At 44.9% G+C, this 23,403-nt stretch overlaps 2 protein-coding genes across 3 annotated transcripts in view; both read right to left on the bottom strand.

Annotated features, from left to right (window-relative positions):
- LOC311235870 (transforming growth factor beta-1-induced transcript 1 protein-like) overlaps window positions 1-14,341 on the bottom strand; it is a 50,562-nt gene extending 36,221 nt beyond the window's left edge. The window contains exons 1-3 of one of the 2 annotated variants that reach the window (XM_084323392.1): window positions 14,153-14,341; window positions 2,369-2,419; window positions 1,006-1,163 (exon numbers count right to left, since the gene is read on the bottom strand). In XM_084323392.1, coding sequence (XP_084179518.1) covers window positions 1,006-1,163; window positions 2,369-2,419; window positions 14,153-14,165 — 222 coding nt within the window. In that variant the 5' untranslated portion in view covers window positions 14,166-14,341. The remainder of the gene's footprint in view (window positions 1-1,005; window positions 1,164-2,368; window positions 2,420-14,152) is intronic. The other variant, XM_084323393.1, reaches the window with a different exon arrangement.
- An 829-nt stretch (window positions 14,342-15,170) lies between these two features.
- LOC311235412 (elongin-B-like) overlaps window positions 15,171-23,403 on the bottom strand; it is a 32,749-nt gene continuing 24,516 nt past the window's right edge. The window contains exon 4 of the mRNA XM_084322870.1: window positions 15,171-16,325. Coding sequence (XP_084178996.1) covers window positions 16,213-16,325 — 113 coding nt within the window. The 3' untranslated portion in view covers window positions 15,171-16,212. The remainder of the gene's footprint in view (window positions 16,326-23,403) is intronic.

Here is a 23,403-nt window from a genome sequence, read left to right as displayed (position 1 = left end):
TACAACCACAGTCTGACACTGTTGACCACTAGAAACTGCCCAGTACAACCACAGTCTGACACTGTTGACCACTAGGAGTTGCCCAGTACAACCACAGTCTGACACTGTTGACCACTAGGAGCTGCCCAGTACAACCACAGTCTGACACTGTTGACCACTAGGAGCTGCCCAGTACAACCACAGTCTGACACTGTTGACCACTAGGAGCTGCCCAGTACAACCACAGTCTGACACTGTTGACCACTAGGAGCTGCCCAGTACAACCACAGTCTGACACTGTTGACCACTAGGAGCTGCTCAGTACAACCACAGTCTGACAGTTGACCACTAGGAGCTGCCCAGTACAACCAGTCTGACACTGTTGTCCACTAGGATCTGCCCAGTACAACCACAGTCTGACACTGTTGACCACTAGAAACTGCCCAGTACAACCACAGTCTGACACTGTTGACCACTAGGAGCTGCCCAGTACAACCACAGTCTGACACTGTTGACCACTAGGAGCTGCCCAGTACAACCACAGTCTGACACTGTTGACCACTAGGAGCTGCCCAGTACAACCACAGTCTGACACTGTTGACCACTAGGAGCTGCCCAGTACAACCACAGTCTGACACTGTTGACCACTAGGAGCTGCTCAGTACAACCAGTCTGACACTGTTGACCACTATGAGCTGCCCAGTACAACCAGTCTGACACTGTTGATCACTAGGAGCTGGAATGGGCAGGGCTTGATAGAAGTGTTCCTTCTCGAACACTTATTGTATGGAAATATATTTACCTTTTTGTTTTTTAAACTTGTTTTATGTTTCTATGTTCAAGACAAATAAAAATAAAATAAAATCAAATAAAATCAAATAAAAAACATGCAATAAGAGGTGCTTTTAATATCACCGGTTTGGGGAATATATTTGCGGTGATGTGGTGGGCTTCCACAGACAAGTCTACGGATGGGAAAGGCTTTCATGTGGAACCGCGGCTGTGGTCCGATGTGTGTCCCCCTACCTGCTGAGGGGTGTAGGCCGGGGGCGGGGGCCTACTCTGGGCGGGGTCCTGGGCGGCGGCGGTGGCAGGTTCGGAGGTCGTGGGGGGGTCAGAGGTGAGGAGGACGGGGTGCCTGGCCAGAGGAGAGCCGGTGTTCTCCAAGTCGGCGAGCAGGGCATCTAGAGAGAGAGAGAGAGAGAGAGAGAGAGAGAGAGAGAGAGAGAGAGAGAGAGAGAGAGAGAGAGAGAGAGAGAGAGAGAGAGAGAGAGAGAGAGAGAGAGACAGGGAGAGTATAGATTGAAAGTAGGTGTTGTAAACAAAATGGTGTGATGGAAGTGCAGGGTGATGGCGGAGAAGTGGAGGTGGAGGTGCAGGTGGAGGTGGAGGTGCAGGTGGAGGTGGAGGTGGAGGTTGAGGTTGAGGTGGAGGTGGAGGTGGAGGTGGAGGTGGAGGTGGAGGTGGAGGTGGAGGTGGAGGTTGAGGTGGAGGTGGAGGCTGAGGTGGAGGTTGAGGTGGAGGTTGAGGTGGAGGCTGAGGTTGGTTTGTGGTGGGAATTCTAGATGGTTTCTGACTGTGTTTACAGTTGATACATTAGTACAGTGACAACAGCTACTGTAAGCCCATGAGGTGTGTGTTAAAGACAAGCAGGCAGGGCAGCAGAGGTAGAGGCAGGGCAGCAGAGGTAGAGGCAGGGCAGCAGAGGTAGAGAGGTAGAGGCAGGGCAGCAGGGGTAGAGGCAGGGCAGCAGGGGTAGAGGCAGGGCAGCAGGGGTAGAGGCAGGGCAGCAGAGGTAGAGGCAGGGCAGCAGGGGTAGAGGCAGGGCAGCAGGGGTAGAGGCAGGGCAGCAGGGGTAGAGGCAGGGCAGCAGGGGTAGAGGCAGCAGAGGCAGGGCAGCAGGGGTAGAGGCAGGGCAGCAGGGGTAGAGGCCGGGCAGCAGGGGTAGAGGCAGGGCAGCAGGGGTAGAGGCAGGGCAGCAGGGGTAGAGGCAGGGCAGCAGGGGTAGAGGCAGCAGAGGCAGGGCAGCAGGGGTAGAGGCAGGGCAGCAGGGGTAGAGGCAGGGCAGCAGAGGTAGAGGCAGGGCAGCAGGGGTAGAGGCAGGGCAGCAGGGGTAGAGGCAGGGCAGCAGGGGTAGAGGCAGGGCAGCAGGGGTAGAGGCAGGGCAGCAGGGGTAGAGGCAGCAGAGGCAGGGCAGCAGAGGTAGAGGCAGGGCAGCAGAGGTAGAGGCAGGGCAGCAGAGGTAGAGGCAGGGCAGCAGGGGTAGAGGCAGGGCAGCAGGGGTAGAGGCCGGGACGGAGACGGGGTGTGGAATGGTAAAAGAGACGTGGCTGAGTCAATGGACAGACAGCAGATGACTTGTGAACCACACATGCAAACAGTTACGTACCAAACACAACAATACGAGGACTGAGAGGGTAGTTAGGCGGGTCAGGCACTCCTGAGGGGAGACAGACAGACTCAGTGACCAATAACACAGCAGCAGCTCAGCCCACACACGAATCAGACGCGCAGAGTTGAGCGAGGACACAGAGAGGCGGGCCAAATAGGAAGACAATTAATTAAAACATTGACCGGTCAGAGGAGAGGAGAGTTGAAATTGACACACAACCTACATGTACAATATATCTATATACACACTCTGCAATACTAGTGTGTACGGTTCTAGAAGTATTATTTATCTCTTTGTTCATAGCCTCGGGTTCAATTCCCAGCAGCGGTACCTCTGGCTTGGTCAGCTGTCCCTACGAACACAATTGTCAGTGTTCGCAGGTGGGAAGCCGGTGGGGTATGAGTCCCGGTCGTTGCAATAGCGACTCCTACTGGTCGATCGGGGATCTGCGGGAGATAGCGTGAACCTCTGCACGTGTTACGCTCTCCCAGTGAAACTCCTAGCCGTCAGGTGAAAGGAAGCGGCTGGTGACTCCACATGTATCAGAGGAGGCATGTTGTAGTCTACACCCTCCCCAGACCGACAGTAGGGCAGCATGTGGTAGTCTACACCCTCCCCAGACCGACAGTAGGGCAGCATGTGGTAGTCTACACCCTCCCCAGACCGACAGTAGGGCAGCATGTGGTAGTCTACACCCTCCCCAGACCGACAGTAGGGCAGCATGTGGTAGTCTACACCCTCCCCAGACCGACAGTAGGGCAGCATGTGGTAGTCTACACCCTCCCCAGACCGACAGTAGGGCAGCATGTGGTAGTCTACACCCCCCCCAGACCAACAGTAGGGCAGCATGTGGTAGTCTACACCCTCCCCAGACCAACAGTAGGGCAGCATGTGGTAGTCTACACCCTCCCCAGACCGACAGTAGGGCAGCATGTGGTAGTCTACACCCTCCCCAGACCGACAGTAGGGCAGCATGTGGTAGTCTACACCCCCCCCCAGACCAACAGTAGGGCAGCATGTGGTAGTCTACACCCCCCCCAGACCAACAGTAGGGCAGCATGTGGTAGTCTACACCCCCCCCAGACCAACAGTAGGGCAGCATGTGATAGTCTACACCAGGGGTGCCTAACCTTTTTTGAACCAAGATCTACTTTTTAATTTACCACTTAGCCGAGAGCTACCAGCCAAAATTGTATATTGTAAGCAGTCATTTGAGGCTTTATAAAAGCAGCATAATGAACACAAATCTGTCAGTGCAGAGTCCAACCTCATCTTAAATAACAAACAGCATTGCTTGTTGTAGTTAACAAGGAGAGGCAAAGTTGATTTAGCAAAAAAATAAAAAAATTTAAAAATTTAATAATCAAATTTTATTAATCGAGATCTACTTGAAATCAGCCCGCGATCTACCTGTCGATCGCGATCGACTGGTTGGGCACCACTGGTCTACACCCTCCCCAGACCGAGAGTAGGGCAGCATGTGGTAGTATACCCTCCCCAGACCGACAGTAGGGCAGCATGTGGTAGTCTACACCCTCCCCAGACTGACAGTAGGGCAGCATGTGGTAGTCTACACCCTCCCCAGACCAACAGTAGGGCAGCATGTGGTAGTCTACACCCCCCCCCCAGACCAACAGTAGGGCAGCATGTGGTAGTCTACACCCTCCCCAGACCGAGAGTAGGGCAGCATGTGGTAGTATACCCTCCCCAGACCAACAGTAGGGCAGCATGTAGTAGTCTACACCCTCCCCAGACCAACAGTAGGGCAGCATGTGGTAGTCTACACCCTCCCCAGACCAACAGTAGGGCAGCATGTGGTAGTCTACACCCTCCCCAGACCAACAGTAGGGCAGCATGTGGTAGTCTACACCCTCCCCAGACCAACAGTAGGGCAGCATGTGGTAGTCTACACCCTCCTCAGACCAACAGTAGGGCAGCATGCGGTAGTCTACACACCATCCCCAGATCGACAGTAGGGCAGCGCAACGACCAGGAGGGAATTGGCATAACGACAATATTGGAATTCAAATTAAAAAGCAGTTGCATATACTGTACACTACAGTATATATAATATAAAATGTAATAATAATGGTGATCCTTGGACGTTTGGGTTTCAAATCACCATTTATAATTATTACCATTTCCTAGAAATACATGCAACTGCTTTACGGGGTTTCTATGTTGCACAGTAGAATTATTGTAGCTAATCTTAATTCTCCAAAGGCCTCAGCCCCAGAGAAAACACATCCGAGTCCAAGACCAAGACTCTGCCACTACAGAGATGGAGGTCTAGTCCAAGACCAATACTCTGTGTCCATATCTCAGCGTGCCAGGACGAAGAGGAAGCAGAGGAGGAAGGCTGCTTGGCAACCGATAGCAAAATTCCAGCCTCTTTCTTCCCTCTCGTCACTCAGTCGTCACAGTTTAAGATCAGGGTGGGAAGTTAATACCAGTCAGATATACCCGTCAGTCCCATCCACGGGCGTGTGTCTACTCTACCAGACGACTTCCTTCCTCACTTGAGTTGTGACGGAAAGGTTGCCAGTTCAAAACCCTGGATTGTCACTCAGGGGAAACTGGGTGAGGTGGGGGTGAATAAACATTCTACTCTACCCAGCCAACTACTACTGAAGTGCCCTTGAGCAAGGCATTGGACCCCCGAACTGTTCCAGGGAAGCTGTACCGGGCAGATCCCCGGTGCGAACAGGAGATAGCCAGATAGCCAAAGAAAAACTCTTGAACACACACACACACACACACACACACACACACACACACACACACACACACACGCACTCTGCACTGTACCTTAACACTTTGGTTGCCTAAGGTTAAATTAATGATATACCATAGATTGCCAGCGCTATTTGTCTATGGAGAAAGTCCCCTTCTTTGCAGGGCTATAACCTGTTTAAATTCTATTGCTACATTGCCATTATTAGGACCCATTCAAAGTCCTATATGTATTGTTCATTGTGTAGCAACGTTAAACTTTTTCATTCACATATTCATAGTAAAGTATGGTCTAATGTATAAGTATGTTTTCATCTCTTTCTGCAGCTTTCTCCAGAACGTGATATATAGCCCCAAATGCATTATATTGATGATGAAATACAGTTTGATGGCAATCAGCGCGATATAAAAAATTCCAACTAGACGTACTTCTAGAAGTTACTACACGTCATCTGATGTTGACCGGATGGGCGAGGGGGCGTTTATAATTCCGTGGGCAGCGTTATACCAATCATCTAATGTGGGTCAAATGTTGATAATATCAGTTATTATCGAAGACGGTAACGTTACACGCTGAAACTCACCCCAGTCTCCGCGCGCCGTTGGGCGATCATCGTCGAGTAGAAATTTTATCATTATGGGATATATTATTACCCGGTCCATCTCCAGCTTGTATAATGGTATATACGTCCAAATCATGTTGTTTATCGAGTTATTGGCAATCGATCGCTATGTAGTGTGACGAGCTAGAGTGCCGGAACCTATACCGAGTGCCCGGAAGTAATATGGCCGACCAGCAAAACCTCTACTGCGCTTCCTGTTAAGCGGTTGCGCCGATCGGCCACCAGATGGCGCTCCTGAACCGCCAGAGAGCTCAGTGGGTCCTGCTGGTGGATCTCAGGCCAGCGGAGGGACATTATAAATCCGATCGCAGATTTTTGAAATATTGATATAAGGACGCTGTACAGCGTCCCCCGGCAACTTTAGCATGGCCAGCAAAGACGTGAGAAGACGTGTCCCGGCACTCAAAGTGTTAATATGCACATACACTATATACGCAAGACACTTTCTTATTTGGATGTTACTACTACTACTTATTGTTACCATTCTTGTATTCATTGTTGTTTCTTAACACTTTGGTCGCCAGGCTTATATTCTTAATATACCATCCTCCGCCAGCTCTATTTGTCTATGGAGAAGTTCCCCTTCTTTGCAGGGCTATAACTTTTTTAATTGTATTGCTAAATTGACATTACTATGGCCCATTCAACATCAAGTATCTATTGTTCAGGGTGTAGCAACGTTATACTTTTTCATTCACATATTCATACTAAAATACGGTCTAAAGTATAAGTATGTTTTTATCGTTTTCTGCAGCTTTCTCCAGAACGTGATTTATAGCCCCAAATGCATTATATTGATGATCAAATACAGTTTGATAGGAATCTGCACGAGATAAAAAAATTCAAATGGACGTGCTTCTAGAAGTTACTACTGATCATCTGATGTTGACCGGATGGGGGGGGGTCGTTTATAATTCCGTGGCCAACGTTAGATGATTCATCTAGTGTGGGTGATATGATCATTAGAGCATTTAGTATCGAACACGTTAAAAAATAACGCTGAATCTTACCGTAGCTTCCTCATAGCGTTGGGCGATGAGCGTGGAACAGAAATATTCCTATTATGGGATGTAGAAATATGCGATCCATTTCCAGGTTGTATAATAGTATATACGTCCAAATCATGTTGTTTATCGAGTTATTGGTAACGGATTGCTATCCGTTGTGTCTAGCTAGAGTCCTGGGACTATTAGCGAGTGATCGGACCGAATTGGAATGAGCACCAGCTTCCATTTCCTGTTTCTGCTCTGGGCGATCCGCCGCTCGGCCACCAGATGGCGCTCTTGAACCGTTGGAGAGTTGAGAGGGGATCAACAGTAGATCTCAAGTCTCCGGGGGAGAAATATGATTTTGATCACAGATTTTTGAAATATTGATATCAAAGACGTGGTACGGCGTCTTTGGCAGAATGAGCATGGCGGGGAATGACGTCCTACGGCGTTTTTGGCGACCATAGTGTTAATTGTGCACCGTTGAGTCTGAGCTCGAAACACAAACATTTCATTACCTGCAATGCCCCCTATATTGTTGTGTATTTGACAATAAAGAACTTGAACTTGAATGTGTGGATCTGTGTGAGGGGCGTTTTCATCTATAACGGTAAAAAAAAAAAAAAAACAGCCACAGTGGATAAAAATGCTTCCTGCTCCTGTAGAAAACGTCCAGAAACATCGCTTCACTGGTGGAAGTTCACAGCAGTATGTCATCATCCTGGACCCTTTAATGTCTGACTAAAGAAACCAAGCGGAGGTTTCATGGAAGGCTGTTTAAAGGGGGATAATTCTGCAGTCTTACATCTATATAAAGTAATCTACTAATAAGCTAGCAGTCATACCTCTATCTAAGGTTATCTACAAGTAAGCTAGCAGTCTTACAGTACCTCTATCTAAAGTAATCTACTAGTAAGCTAGCAGTCTTACCTCTATCTAAGGTTATCTACAAGTAAGCTAGCAGTTTTACCTCTATCTAAAGTCATAGAGCAGTCTTACCTCTATCTAAGGTTATTTACGAGTAAGCTAGAAGTCTTACAGTACCTCTATCTAAGGTTATCTACAAGTAAGCTAGAAGTCTTACAGTACCTCTATCTAAAGTCATCTACTAGTAAGCTTTAGCAGTCTTACCTCCATCTAAAGTCATCTACAAGTAAGCTAGCAGTCTTACCTCTATCTAAGGTTATTTACAAGTAAGCTAGCAGTTTTACCTCTATCTAAAGTAATCTACTAGTAAGCTAGCAGTCTTACCTCTATCTAAAGTCATCTATAGTAAGCTAGCAGTCTTACCTCTATCTAAAGTCATCTATAGTAAGCTAGCAGTCTTACCTCTATGCAAAGTTATCTACAAGTAAGCTAGCAGTCTTACCTCTATGTAAAGTCATCTACTAGTAAGCTAGCAGTCTAGCTTACTATGGTCTGTGGAATCAGAGGGCACACTCCAAGCTGCACTTGAATGTAGACTGGGGGGTGTTCCGCGATAACATAGATAACATTAATGACTACACGGAGACAGTGCTGGACTTTGTTTGTACTTTGGTGGAAGAAACAATCCCCACTACCACAATTAGAGTTTACCCAAACCAAAAGCCCTGGGTAGACAAATCCGTCTGTGAGGCTCTGAAAGCGCGCACGTCAGCCTACAACGCCGGGCTTGTGGCAGGCAACATGAATGACCACAAGGTGGCGAGACACAACGTCAGGAGAGTAGTAATAGAGGCAAAGAGGCGCTACAGGGATAAAATTGAACTTCAATATGAACAGGCTGACTCTAGAGCTATGTGGCAGGGCCTCAGAACGATGAGATTACAAAGGCACCTCCCTCAAGCTGAACAGTGACATCTCCTTAGCAAATGATCTCAATACCTTCTATGCGAGGTTTGAGGCTGGTAATAACAGCACCAGCCTACAAACCACTGCAATGGAGGGGGGGGACACTGCTGATGGAGACTCAGTGTTCAGGGTAACAGAACATGAGGTGAGGAGGACCTATATCAGGAAGGCAGCAGGACCGGATGGTATCCCCGGCCGCATCCTAAAAGTCTGTGCCGACCAACAGGCCCCGGTATTCACTGACATATTTAACCTGTCCTTGGAACAGGCTGTCATCCCCACCTGTCTGAAGAAGTCCACTATTATCCCTGTACCCAAAAAATACAAGCCTGCTTGCCTCAACGACTACCGCCCTGTAGCTCTCACCTCCATAGCCATGAAGTGCTTTGAGAAGCTAGTAAAGGGCTACATCTGCTCCTCCCTCCCCATCAACCTGGACCCCCTGCTATTTGCATACCGCCCCAACATACCGCCATAGCCCATGTGCTGCACACAGCAGCATCACACCTGGACAAGAGGCAGGGGAACTATGTGAGAATGCTGTTCATTGACTACAGCTCAGCATTCAATACTATAGTCCCCTCCAAACTCATAGCCAAGCTCAGGGACCTGGGCGTGAACTATGACCTCTGCCAGTGGGTCTTGGACTTCCTGACGGGCAGACCCCAGGTGGTGAGAGCAGGCAACTGCACCTCCTCATCCATCACTCTCAACATAGGGGCCCCCCAGGGCTGTGTTCTGAGTCCCCTCCTCTACTCCCTGTACACACATGACTGTGTGGCACAGCGGAACAACAACACAATCATCAAATTTGCTGACGACACAGTAGTGGTGGGCCTGATCTCTGCAAACGACGAGAGGGCCTACCTGGAAGAGGTCAATGTTCTAGCGGGATGGTGTCAAGAGAACAGCCTCTCCCTGAACGTCAGCAAAACAAAGGAGATGATTGTGGACTTTAGGAGGTCGGGGGTCAGGGACTACAGCCCCCTCAGCATCGACGGGGCACCGGTTGAGAGAGTGAACAGTTTTAATTACCTCGGAGTCCACATATCCGAGGACTTGACATGGACCACACACATTGACAGCAACGCCTCTACTTCCTCAGGCGCCTAAGGAAGTTCCAAGTCAGTCAGAAGATCCTTAAGAACTTCTACTCATGCACAATAGAGAGCATCCTGACAGGGGAGCTCCAGTAGCTCACCACGTACCGCGAGCGCTATTTCAGCGCTGTGGACAACCGTGCTCGTCACGGATCTGGGGCTTAGCGAGTTCGAATCCCGACTGCAGCCGTGCCTTTCCCAGAGTGTCTTCCCCCCCATCTGAACCCTTTCAGCCTGTTTCTGTCGGTCATCCTTGACCAGTATAAATGTGATAAACACATAAAAGAGCCAGGGGAATGGCCAAAGTTTAAAAAAAAAAAGGAGAGCATCCTGACTGGCAATATCACCTCCTGGTTTGGGAATAGCACCGCACAAGACCGTAGCAGACTACAGAGAGTGGCCCGTTCAGCCGAACGCTCAATTGGAGGGGGGCTTCCCACTCTCCAGGGCATTTACAACAAGCGGTGCATGGGCAAGGCTAAGAGAATTATCAAAGACTCCAGCCACACAAACAACTGCCTCTTTGAACTGCTGTGGTCAGGCAAGCGATACCGGAGTCTCATGGCAAGCACAGAGAGACTCAGAAGAAGCTTCTATCCCCAGGCCATCAGGATGCTCAACGAACAATAACACTATGTAACAACCATCAAATGCACTCACAGCACACACATCCACACGCAAACACTCACTTTAAACAAACAACTCACTGCAGCACCCACTTTAACCACTTTAGAACACCTAAGCACACTTTATATTTATTGGTAAAGAATTTGCACTACAACCCATACCTCATTACACCTTACTGTAAATTGTACCTAAATTGTACCTCATCCCACTTCTGCTTTGCACTGTATAGTATATTGTATGGTAACTCAGTTACTTCTACTCTACATTGAGCATTGTATATATGTATATACTGAACACTTTTGTCTACGTACTTGACTTCTATTTTATACTTGCTATACTTATTTTATACTTATCTATTTTTGCCTAGCACAGTCTCTGGAGCGTAACAGAAAGAAGCATTTTGTATAAAAGTATTCTGTACTTCTGTATGACAACTAATAAAGAAACTTGAACTTGAAACTTACCTATATCTAAAGTCATCTACTAGTAAGCTAGCAGTCGTACCTCTATCTAAAGTCATCTACTAGTAAGCTAGCAGTCGTACCTCTATCTAAAGTCATCTACTAATAAGCTAGCGACCACCACTGCCCCTGTCCCCTGCCATGTCAACACCACTAGTTCCACCACCTCCAGGCTATATTCGTCCTGAGGACCGCGTCTACACCACTACTGAATGATCCCCTATGACACCCCTCAGTTCTGCCTTTACTTGTGGTGATTCCATCGTCTGTTCTTTGGGACTGGGACGTATTAAACCGACACACCGTAGTTCGGTTCATCATCCTTGTGGTCCCTCCTGGCCCGATGATTCACACTCCTGGTACAACCATGTGGTGAGAATCTTCATTATACATGCTCTCCACCGCCCCCACCAACGCCCCCTCTCTCCTTCCTCTCTCTCTCTGTCTCCCTCTTCTTTTTCTCTCTCCCTCTCTCTGATACACAGTCACACACACACACACACACACACACTTCAGACTTACGGTCTGGACCGCTGCTCATATAAGGAGCTGAAAATCTCTCAATGGGAATTATGACCATATTTAGAGCTGCCTGTCGACATGTTTGTCTTGGCCCCCGAAGGCCTTTCTCTCCGACAAGTGGTCGGTCTCGAGGAGGGCCTCCACACAAACTTTACAGCAGGGCTGGACAACAAGCATAAACAAAAGACTGTGTGAACGCACGGCGCTCTCTAAGTCACACACAGCCTGGGCAAATGATTCTTGATGTGTGCGCAATCTAATCCAGATGTGCTGCCCCCCCCCCCCCCCCCCCCCTATACTGCTTGCCTAGAGGCAAATCTTTCCTGTAACAAAATGGCAACCAATGTAATCAAAAAAGTAAACCAACGAACAAGATTCTTGTACCGGATCTCCTCTCTGGTAAACAAGAATACTCTGAAGACTCTAACAGGAGCAATCATTCAAGGGTACTACGACTATGGTTGCACCTCATGGTACCAAAGCACCTCAAAGGCACTAAAAACAAGACTACAAACATCACAAAATAAACTGGTCAGACTACTGCTTGACCTTACTCCTAAAACCCACCTCACCCCTGCCCATTTTGACATCCTAGGATGGCTTAGAGTAGACGACAGAGTACAGCAGCTTGCAATGGGCCTTGTGTACAAGATACACTACATGTCGAAATACTTACCAAAGGTCAGTGAATACCACTACCACAACACCAGAGGGAGTTCCACAAATCATGTTCAACCCAGATTCGGCTCAAACAAGGGACTAAACTCGTTTCCGAATTATTCCACAACAATGTGGAACACCCTACCCACAGCCGTAAAATAATGTGAATCCCTACCCACCTTCAAAACCGCCCCAAAGAGCACCTACGGGAGGCTGCAATTCGAAACTGGCCCCCGTAAATGTCCAAACCCCCCATCCCCACCCGACCCCCTCCTAATTATGTAGTTTCCTCCCCCTCGAATGTATATAGTTTCTGTCAGGATCTCTGTTAAACAGTACTGTATATTTGTATACCTTTTGTATGTCATAAATGTAACAGTACTGTATATCTGTATGTCATGAATGTCATGATATATATCTGTATGTTGTGTATGTCATAAGTGTCATTATGAATTGAAAATGGGGGACCCTGATGTAAACAAGACGAAAGTCTTTCTCTGGTCTGCTGCATCCCCTTAACAATTGTGTATTGAGCCGTACTGTATTGTACCCATTCTGCAATCTGTTCATAAAATGTTCAATCAATCCACCCCCCGGCTTCAGAAATAAGTTGCTTCCAGAGAGAGGCTCACAACTGGAGGGAAATGTTTTGTTCCCCGGTGGAGAGGAGAGGAGAGCTCGAACCCATCTATTTCCACTGAGCCCTGTGGCTTTTTCAAATCGGCGGTGTGGCCCCTGGGCTATTTCAGGGCTCCTTCTGAGGACGCATTCCCCTGCTGCTGGAACAACAGTGAAACCACCACTAGTCTTCCTAGAGAGACAGGCACCATCTAATGTTGTACCAATGTTGTTTCCCTCTCTGAACCTCCCGTCTCTCCATAGACACTTTGAACAGAGCGGCCCGGGCTTTAGTCACACAGAAGCTAAAGACATGATGTTGATGAGTAACATTGTGTGAGACATCAGTCCTCCTTTCCCAGACTTGTCGATACTAATGTGCAGGAGGAGGCTTGCGAGGTCAGCCAAGATCTAATTTGCAAGAATTGATTGCATTTGCAGTGCATGCTGCTGGTGGTGACACTCATCGCTCGCCTGGCAGATATATGCCAGCTTCTTTCTGCTATGGTGTGAGTGTGTGTGTGTTGATTGATTGAAAACTTTATTAACAGATTGCAAAATGGGTACAATACAGTACAGCTCAATACACACAATTGTTAAGGGGATGCAGACCAGAGAAAGACTTTCGTCTTGTTTACATCAGGGTACCCCATTTTCAATTCATCAGGACATATATGACATACATGTGTGTGTATGGTTAAGAATACGATGTGCTTGGAGGTAAAACAAACATGTGTTCGGATGGAAACGCTTCCTAAATCTCAGGACGTGGGGTCAAAATGTAAAGAAAGTATTGCTATATCATCAATATGGCGTAGCGTTATTATTACAGCTGATTAACTTGAGATATCCAGATAGACCTCTAGATGAGGCCAGCCAGACGGTACTGTAGTCTTGGGAAGGAAACGGGCAGGAATAATAAACTAATATAATGGATGTCTCCTGTATAGATGTAGCAGTACTGTCTATCTGTATGTCATGTCCTGATGAATTGAAAATGGGGGACCCTGATATAAACAAGACGAAAGTATTTCTCTGGTCTGCATCCCCTTAACAATTGTGTGTATTGAGCTGTACTGTATTGTACCCATTCTGCAATCTGTTAATAAAGTTTTCAATCAATCAATCCTTTACAAGGAGTCAAAAGGCAGCATAATTCTATTGATGCTTCTATTCTAATTTAGTTTATATTCCATATTTTTTATTATATTCTACCGTAATTGACTTCGCACCCAAAAAAAATGTGTTCAAACTACTTGGCCACAAAAATACCTTTCTGAATATGATAATCATATAGTGTTATATTATGATGTGCGATTTCTCCGACAGTCTGGTCTAAGTAACGTTGCTGTTTTTCTCTCGAAATGACTAAACGTAGACTAGACTAACAAATCGAGAAGAAAAATCCAAAGCGATATGGTCCGTTTTGGATTTTTCTTCTCGATTGTTAATAAATCAGTCTACACGTTTTGTCATTTCGAGAGGAAAAACAGCAACGTTATTAGACTTTCCGTGCGTGGCCACTCCACCCCTTTCTCCTGAGATCCTCTCTTATGATCTCAACATGTTTATTAAAGTGTTTTCAAAACGAGGAACATCTTGGAGGAACACATACCCAGATCATCCATGTTGGCAAAGTCTCAAATGAGTGTTTCCCTCTCGGTGTGAGAAAAAAGCAGATAATTGAGCTCAAATCCTCAAGTCTTTCATAGCAGGATAGAATATTATTCTCTCTAGTAAAAACCGTTATCCGCCGAGCAGGGCGTCCCGTTTCTCTTCCTGTAGTCTCCAGCCCACCAGTAAGGCTCCCAGTAAAGCTCCCAGTAGGGCACGGGCCGGGGAGGCGTAGTTACATTACTGCGGTTACACCCCCCCCCACCCGACAAATGACGTCACCCGAGACATTCCTATTCCATATTTGGGATAGAAAATTAGGGGATTTGTGTTTGCAGCAAGTAGCAAACCTACTCCACAACCGATGCACTTTAACACACCATATTTTATCTATTTATTACAAAAAAAAATTTTATACATTCAGTTTGTATTGTATACATTTACATTTTACATTGAGTCATTTAGCTGACGCTTTTATCCAAAGCGACTTACAAGTTCTTGTATATTTTGTATAGTGCTTGGACCTTATTCTTTTAACGTTATTTTACTGTATGAAGCACAATCCCAGGGGGCTGATACAGAAACACGCATTTCACTGTAATGCACATGTACCTTATGTGTGACAAATAAAACAAAAGTTGAAACTTGTGAAGTGGTGTCACAGATTTGCGTAATCCGCCTTCGATGACCATGGGGGACATTTATACCCAGGCTAAACACACAGGAGAACTTATCATGACAGAGAACACTTACCATCACAGCCCTGTGATGATGAGCTCTAGCCAGCACGCAGATATCAAACTCCCCATTTTTCAGGAAATAACTATTTTAATTCATTGCCGATTCAAATAATTCCCCAAAGCCACAGTCCTCCTCCACGTTTGATTCATGATGTCTCATCGAGAACTTCGTACAGACATTTTTCATTGTAGCCGAGAAACCAAATAAGGCGCCGTTTCAGTGACGGCTGGTATTCTGTGTGTTTGAAATAATAAATCGACACAGAATGAAAAACACCATTTAAAAAAAGAAACAAAAGACTTTAATGAAGCTCACAGTTACAGGCTGTTTCAGTGGGGGAAGATACTATGTCATGTCTAGGTGTCGATGACATTAATAATGACTCGTCTCACCCAGAGACCCCAGGGACCAGAGTTCTATAGGGAAATACAAACATGAAGATGCTCTTGTAAATCAAAAAGGTATGTCGTCAGCCAAGCATTCCCTCTGCTTCGTCCAAGAGGCCCCTGCCTTTGGTCTCAGTGCAACAGAAATACAACAAAGAGCTGAAAACTTGTGAAAATGTCCATATTGAGAAAAAAATATTACAAAAAAAAAAATAACAAATAATAAACAATAAGCATTTAACTTTACAATGTAAAGAAGAACTGAAGAACTGCGTCTGGGTCCAAATGCATTGCTTGGGTTCTGTTCATTACAGTTGTACAGTTGTACAGTTGGAGGAAGTCATTGATAGTTAAATAAACAACAGTTTGTAACTTTGTAATTATTCGGCTGAATTTATGGTGTCGCATCTCTCTGAGTTTTACAATAGAATTTCTCGTCATGCAAGTTTGTAGATTAATTTCGAGCTCCGACTCCAATATACCCATTCATGTAACTTCCAGACGTGTTGGTAACGACTCCGCTTGGCCGCTTTCCCAGAATCATTTTAATAATCTAAAGTCACACACATACACACGCACACACGCACTCTACCAACACCGACTGCAGTCGCACGTTACCCAAAGTGTTTGAGCTGGTTGGTGCTTGAGACCAGAATAAAAAAAGGAGCAGGGAGGCAAAAAAAAGAAAGGAAAAAAAAGGTTTGAAAGCACATTGGAGGGAATGTTGGAGTGACAGCGTGGTTACCATGGAGACAACGTGGATACAGGATATACCTTGGTTTACCTATAACGTCGCCCCCACGCCCAATTTCCGTTGAATGAAATTAGATTACACATCCTCCACCCCGCTATCTCTCCACTGCAGTGGATCCACACACACGCGCACGCACACACCCCTGTTCCACCCCTCTCTCTCCCTCCCTCTCTCCCTCCCTCATTGCACGGCCTGCTCATTGGCGGCGCTGCTGGAGTCCTGGGGCTTCATGACGTCGGGCAGCTCTGGCGGACTGGAGAAGGCCTCCACCTGCAGCTGCTCCAGCATCTCTTCTGCAGAGGAAACAGATGGGGAGCAGAAACAACAGCGTGGTCGTCATGGCTAGGGTTGGGTACTGTTCACATTTGAGGTTCCAGTAGTGGGCAGCTTGAATTGCCAGGTCCTAAAACAAACGCTTTAAGATGTTTTATTTTTAGAGCATTAACTCTTTGGAATAACCTGCCTCAAAACCTCTGCTGCATTTACAGTAGATTCACTTTTAACACATCTTGCGCCATTCACGTTGTACGACGTGTTTCAAGTTCATGCTAATTCTGCCAGATCACGGCGTACGACGTTATTGTGATCATATTTCATATTTTCGCCATGTTATTCATATTTCCCTCACGGAGCCTCGTCTGATGCAGTGGAACTCGGCACAACTCTGCAACGCTTCAATACTGCCACCTGGTGGATGATCGGCGAGTTGCCAAACCGGAAATGGCCGGTTGGATATCGGTGCGTCTCCTAAATATGTCCGGCCACTCGCATATCGTTGCAGGACTGTAGACACACGCCGTGGATATGGATTGCTGCCATAACTCAATAATCGACATGATTTGGGCTGTTATTATTATTATACAAACCGGAAATGGATCGACTCGATCCCCATCAAATACCGGTAACTGGGATCTTTTTTGCTCCAGTATCATCGCCCAACGGTAAGAGGAGGCTGCCGTGACTTTCAGCGCGAGTGTTTCTTATTATCCATGCAAACTGCTCTGATCTATATATCACCCATACCACATAAAGCATTCAACGACGATCATGGAATTAAAAACGACCCCCCCCCCCCCCCCCCCCCCCCCCCCCCGTTCACCCGTGCATGATCAGTCATAACGTTTAGGACAATGTACAGTTGACATTTTTTTATATAGCGTGGATCGGTATCAAACGGCATTTGATAATCTATATATGCATTTATGCCTATATCTCACATTCTAGGAATTACTGCAGAAAACGATAAAAACATATTTATATTCTAGACGGTATTTTTGGAAGAATCTATAAATGAAAAAGTAAAACGTTCCTACATCCTGAACGATAGATAATCGATGTTGAATGGGCCATAGTAATGTCAATTTAGCAATACAATTTAAAAAGTTATAGCCCTGCAAAGAAGGTGAACATCTCCATAGACTTAGTGCTGGCAGAGAATGGTATAAGATGATCAAACTCCGTGGCAGTTAATGTGTTAAAAAGAATCTTAAATTGTTTTTAACACTGTAAAGTAATTTTTTGTTTTTTGTTTTACACTATAATGTAATTTTAGCTATCTTAATTGTTACAGTAGTTTCATTATGCATTGTGTGTACTGACTTTTAATAGTTTTGTTTTTGCAATAATAATTGTTTTTGTATGTTTTTTTGTGTGTGGACCCCAGGAAGACTAGCTGGTTGCTATGGCACCAGCTAATGGGGATCCCTAATAAAATAAAATCAAATTAATTTGAACCGGTACCTGTGAATCGATACCGGTACCCAACGGTACCTTTTTTCCGGTACTTTAGTCTCTAAAAATGTAATCTACCTACCTCAGTTGTAAAAAGAAAAATCCAACTTCCAAATTATTTATTATCATTATTAATTTAGAACAATTTGTTAATATATATATAATATATAATATTGCAGCGAGCATCGTCTGCATCTAGCTTTGTAAAGTGTAACAACACTTGCAACCGTTTTCGGCTTGGCATTGCCCCGACTGCTTTGTTGTTGAATCGAGTCTGAGAAACCTGGGTGTTGTCTTCGACCAGGCCATGAACCTAGACAAACATGTCAAAACACTCACATGCACCTGCTTTTTTCACCTCAGAAATATTGCAAAACTACGCACCATCATATCTCACTCTGAACTAGAACTGTCCGTGCATGGTTTTATTTCCTCTAGGCTTGACTACTGCAACTCACTTTTCACCTGTCTCACCAAATCATCCACAGACAAACTACAAATGGTCCAAAATGCGGCAGCCAGGCTACTCACAAGGTCAAAAAAATCATGTCACATCACTCCCATTCTGGTATCCCTGCACTGGCTCCCGGTACAATATAGAATTCACTTCAAAGTCCTCAGTTTTACTTTCAGAGCAATCCACGGTCAGGCCCCTATCTACATCACTGAACTCATCCATCCCTACACAAACACCGCTCACTCAGATCTGCCGATCAGCACTTCCTGGTGGTCCCCAGGTCCAGGCTAAAAACAAGGGGTGATCGAGCCTTCGAGGTGACGGCACCAAGGCTCTGGAATGCTCTCCCCCTGGACCTGCGAACTGCCCCCTCTGAAAAATTCCTTTGGTCATACATAGGCACTCTTTCTTGTCCTCACTGTTCCTATAGTTTTGTTTTTAATTAGTGACTGATGATTTTATCTAAATTATTTTATTCTACTTTTTTATCTGGTTTCACTGTTTTTTAACCCATTCTCTGCCGGAGCTTATATCCATCCTTGTAGCCTCTCTGCCAGCTCTATTTGTCTATGGAGATGTTCACCTTCTTTGCAGGGCTATAACTTTTTAAATTGTATTGCTAAATTGACATTACTATGGCCCATTCAACATCAATTATCTATCGTTCAGGATGTAGGAACGTTTTACTTTTTCATTCACACATTCATACAATAATACGGTCTAGAGTAGGGGTGGGCGGTATAAACGGTATACGGTATAAACGGTATGAATTTGCTCTACGGTATGGATTTTGACTATACCGTGTAACCGGTAGAGCAGCTCTAAAAGAGCAATGACGTCATGTAACCACAGCGCGACTATTTCAATCGCATTTGCCCCTAAAAATAGATAGAATTAGTCATAGATAATAGATATGTGCAAACTGGAAAAAGTTATTTAGGAGGCTTCGCACAGTGGGCGTGTCAACACGCAATTGTCATTCCCATATATAAACACATATCACCGCGGCGCACAGCAAGTTTCAATTTCAGTTCCTGGCATTTTTAACCAGTGGAGAAAGGTAAGGGATTTCCCTATTGTTTTTCTTATATGAATTATTCTACGTTAATAAAACATACCTGGTGATCAACTACAGTTTGCTGTAAACATTATGATATGTGTGTAGTGTTATGATAACGGCTGCAGCGGGAGGACGGCTGCAGCAGTGGAGTTGCGAATAGCATGTAGCTGCAGAGCCGCAGAACCATGGGCGCTTTTAGGTCTGGTCACAGGCCCGCTCAACAGCGCCCCCCCACCCAACGGCTGAATTGCCAATGGCTCCTGAAAGCGCCCATGGTTCTGCGGCTCTGCAGCTACATATGCTTCTAGCAAAATCCAGCATCCAGCCTCGCTGTTTGCAATGGGAGCAGCACGGAGTCTCGACTCGGGACTTATTTTATTTGGAATATAATGACTTTATACGCAAAAGTAGCCTAGTTTTAAGTTAAAATATTATAAATCTACATGCCTTGAGGATGTCATTCTTTATATAGCCTGCCTATCAGGCAAAAAAAAATATTCTAACGGAAACACTGATACCGTGATATATACCGTTACCGTCTATGCTTCAAATTATACCGTGATATAAATTTTAGACCATACCGTCCACCCCTAGTCTAGAGTATAAATATGTTTTTATCGTTTTCTGCAGTATTTCATAGAACGTGATATAGCCATAAATGCATATATTAGATCATCAAATGCAGTTTGATACCGATCTACGGCAGATAAAAAATGTCAACTGTACATGATCCTAGACGTGTTGACTGATCATCTGCGGTTGACCGGAGGGGGGGGGGGGTCTTTTATAATTCCGTGGCCGACTTAAATCATTTATGTAGTATGGGTGATATATAGATCAGAGCAAATGGTAAAGAAAAACGCTGAAACTCACCCCAGTCTCCTCTTACCGTTGGGTGATGAGCGTGGAGCAAAAATATCGCTATTATGGGATGTTGATCTAGGAGATCCAGTTCCGGTTTGTATAATACTAATATACGTCCAATCATGTTGTTTATTGAGTTATGGCAACGGATCAATATGCACGGTGTCTGGATAGAGTCCCGCGAGCGATAGCGAGTGGCTGGACGGAATAGGGGACGGACTAAGCACTTCCGGCCACTTCCGGTTCGGCCACCAGGTGGCGGTATTGAAGCGTTGCAGAGTTGAGCGGAGTCCTACAACACCAGCAAAGACTCCGTGGGTGAAATGTGAATACCATGACGAAAATATGAAATATTGATCTCAAAGACGCCGTAACCCGTCATTGGCAGATTACGCATGGCGAGGAATGACGTGTAAACACGTCATCGGCGGAGAAAGGGTTAACTGCCGTCTGTTGTCATTTATTTCTGATTTAGTTTTTTGTTTTTATATACTAAGCTGTAGTGTAAAGCACCCTGTGCATTCGTGCTGTGAAGGTTGCTATATAAATAAAAGTAATTCATTCATTCATGAAAGTCCTAGTTATTATTTTTTTTTACAGTACCGAAATGTAGCACCGGCGGATCTCACGTGAATCGGTACTCTGTAGTACCAACGTGATTCGGTCGGTACCCTTAAAAGTACCAGATTCGGTACCCATCCCGACTCATGGCAGCAGACGGTGTTGCACCCGTCGAGGGCGGTACTTACCACGTTATCGTATGGCGGCTTTTTATTTTTTATAAAATGATAAAATCTAGTAGATTTAAATGTATTGTCATCATACAGCACAAGTACAGTACAACAAAAACCAGAGTGTAAATGTAACAGTAAAGTGCACTATGACCCTGAAGTCATCCAACATCATGAAGTCATCGAACATCATGAAGTAAATGAATAATATAACAGATAGGGCATATTTACCACAGTTCATTAATGTCTATGGGACTATCCGTTCTATACATTATATTTATATGTCCAGAGGGTGTAGTTAGAGACTTGTAACTGTCTTAGCAGATTTTTTTTATTGTTTATTCTTATTTGTTGTGCCTATATGTATGACATTGCTGATAAACTTTGTCTTGTTTTGTAAGTTCGTCGTGGCTGTAAATGAGGGTTTGTTTGTTTGTTCGTTTGTTTATTAACACAGTTAAACAGAAATAAAAACAATACATAATAAGTTATAACGATTGTGAAGGAGAAGTTAGAAAACTTCCCCTGTTTTATAAAATCAAACATACAAAAATACAAAAATATGCATATTATAAAATACCAGAATACATTAAACAGATTCGTGTTAATTCAAACATACATACACACAGTACATGCATGCATATACTGTGTACATAATAATATATAACAACCCACCCACCTGCCTACAAACCTACCCACCCACATAACCAAATGCATACCTACATGTATGACCTATTTATCCATCTACTACTTTTGGATATGATAATTTTTTTGTAGTTTGCTTTAAAAATAAGCAGAGATGGAGATTTCCTCAGCATAGGATCAGCTGCATTCCAAAGATTGGACCCTCTATACCTCACTGAGAACTGCCTAAGTGAAGTACCACAATAAGGTATATGCTTAGTGTCTCACGAGTTGTAATAACGTTTTGAAATGAAATTAAATATATTAACACATTGGGTGCCACGCCCCTTCCGGGATACGGCTATGCGGTGCCAAGGATTAACCTAATAAGAGTTTTGATGCTCTGATCGTCACCAACGGAATACGTTACACACAAATTACACGCACACGCTCCAATCGCAATGAAGGAATTTTTGGGATCAAAGCAAGATTGATAGCCCTTACCTTGACTAGGATCTGCCCCAAAAAGAGTATTGGTGTCGATCGTGTTGCCAACATAATCCACCAAATAACATGAACCGGGAGCGCTTGATTCTCCTCAATGCATGTGTTATAACCGCTTGTCCTGCCCGACAAGGAAGACTCTGCACGGAGACTTTAGATCGACACACGCCAAGCCACATAGTTTCAAAGGAATTGCAGTAGCGGCCGCAAGGCGGCGGTATTGGACTTTTGCGATTCCAGACCCATTCCCAATGATAACACAGGGCTCCCTGGATGGATTATAAATGGAAATATCGAATAAAATAAATAACGATCCAGAAACGTGTTAACGTGATTGGCACTCAACGGTTGGACATCATAAACGTGTTCATCAGTGAATGGCACTGAAAGTGTTAAATATACTAAGACTCTTAACACATTGAGTTGCCGTCCATTAACCCCATGTAAACGTAGTTGTAGTTTGTAGAGCTAAACCTATATTTTATATTATAGCTATGGGTCTAATAACACCGTCGATTGTCAGTGAGTTGCACATTTCCGTTTTATACCACTTTGAATATGAATATAGTTTGGGTGCTTCCGAGTAATTCCAGGAAAAAGACACGTTGTCATTTTTCGCCCGATTATCTAATCTTCCTGAAATCAACGCTAGATTATCATTATTATCCTTCCTCGTGAATACATGAAATGTGCCCTGGAACGCGGCGCTCCCCCCCCTCCCCTCCTGCACTCAACGGCACACAGCCACACACATAAAACACAGATAGCTTCAATCGTGGTAGAAAGAAATATCAGATCAACGCAAGATTTTATATATAGAGTCCTTACCTGGTATCTGATGTAATGCAAAAAGAATTACAAGCGTGTGTTTTGCCGGAGTGTTTAGGACCCGCCCCCACGCCGCAGCTCGGTAGAGAAACACTCAGAACAGTATGCACAAGGTGCCACGCTGAATTATGAATGGCAATAGCAATTAAAAGAAATACCGTGAGAAAAACTTAGTTCTACGTTTCCGGCACTCAACCGTCGGGCGACAGAAATGTAGTTCTACGTTAACGGCACCCAATGTGTTAACCACAAAAATCTGCACTGGACTACACCGTATGATGTATACTGCACCTTGTGTGTATACTGATTACTTTGACTCATAATATATTTATATATATATATATTCAGATTAAAATATCTTATTGCCTATATTTATTGTAACGTATAACATAACTGATAAGGGCATACAGACCCTCATCTGTACTTTTGTTTACACCGTTTACTTTTCTCATATTTATATATTCAGAGTTAATTATATTGTTTACACTGACTGTACATTTTCCCCTCATATTTTTATTTTGAGATCCAATTCCATTGCCTATATGTAGGGCTGACCTTCGAAGCTTTTTTTG

The sequence above is a fragment of the Notolepis coatsorum genome (assembly GCF_963971535.1).
Source record: "Notolepis coatsorum genome assembly, chromosome: 10".
Taxonomy (NCBI): Eukaryota; Metazoa; Chordata; class Actinopteri; order Aulopiformes; family Paralepididae; genus Notolepis; species Notolepis coatsorum.
The sequence above is the reverse complement of the archived record's forward strand: the minus strand, read 5'-3'. Positions and strand labels throughout refer to the sequence as shown.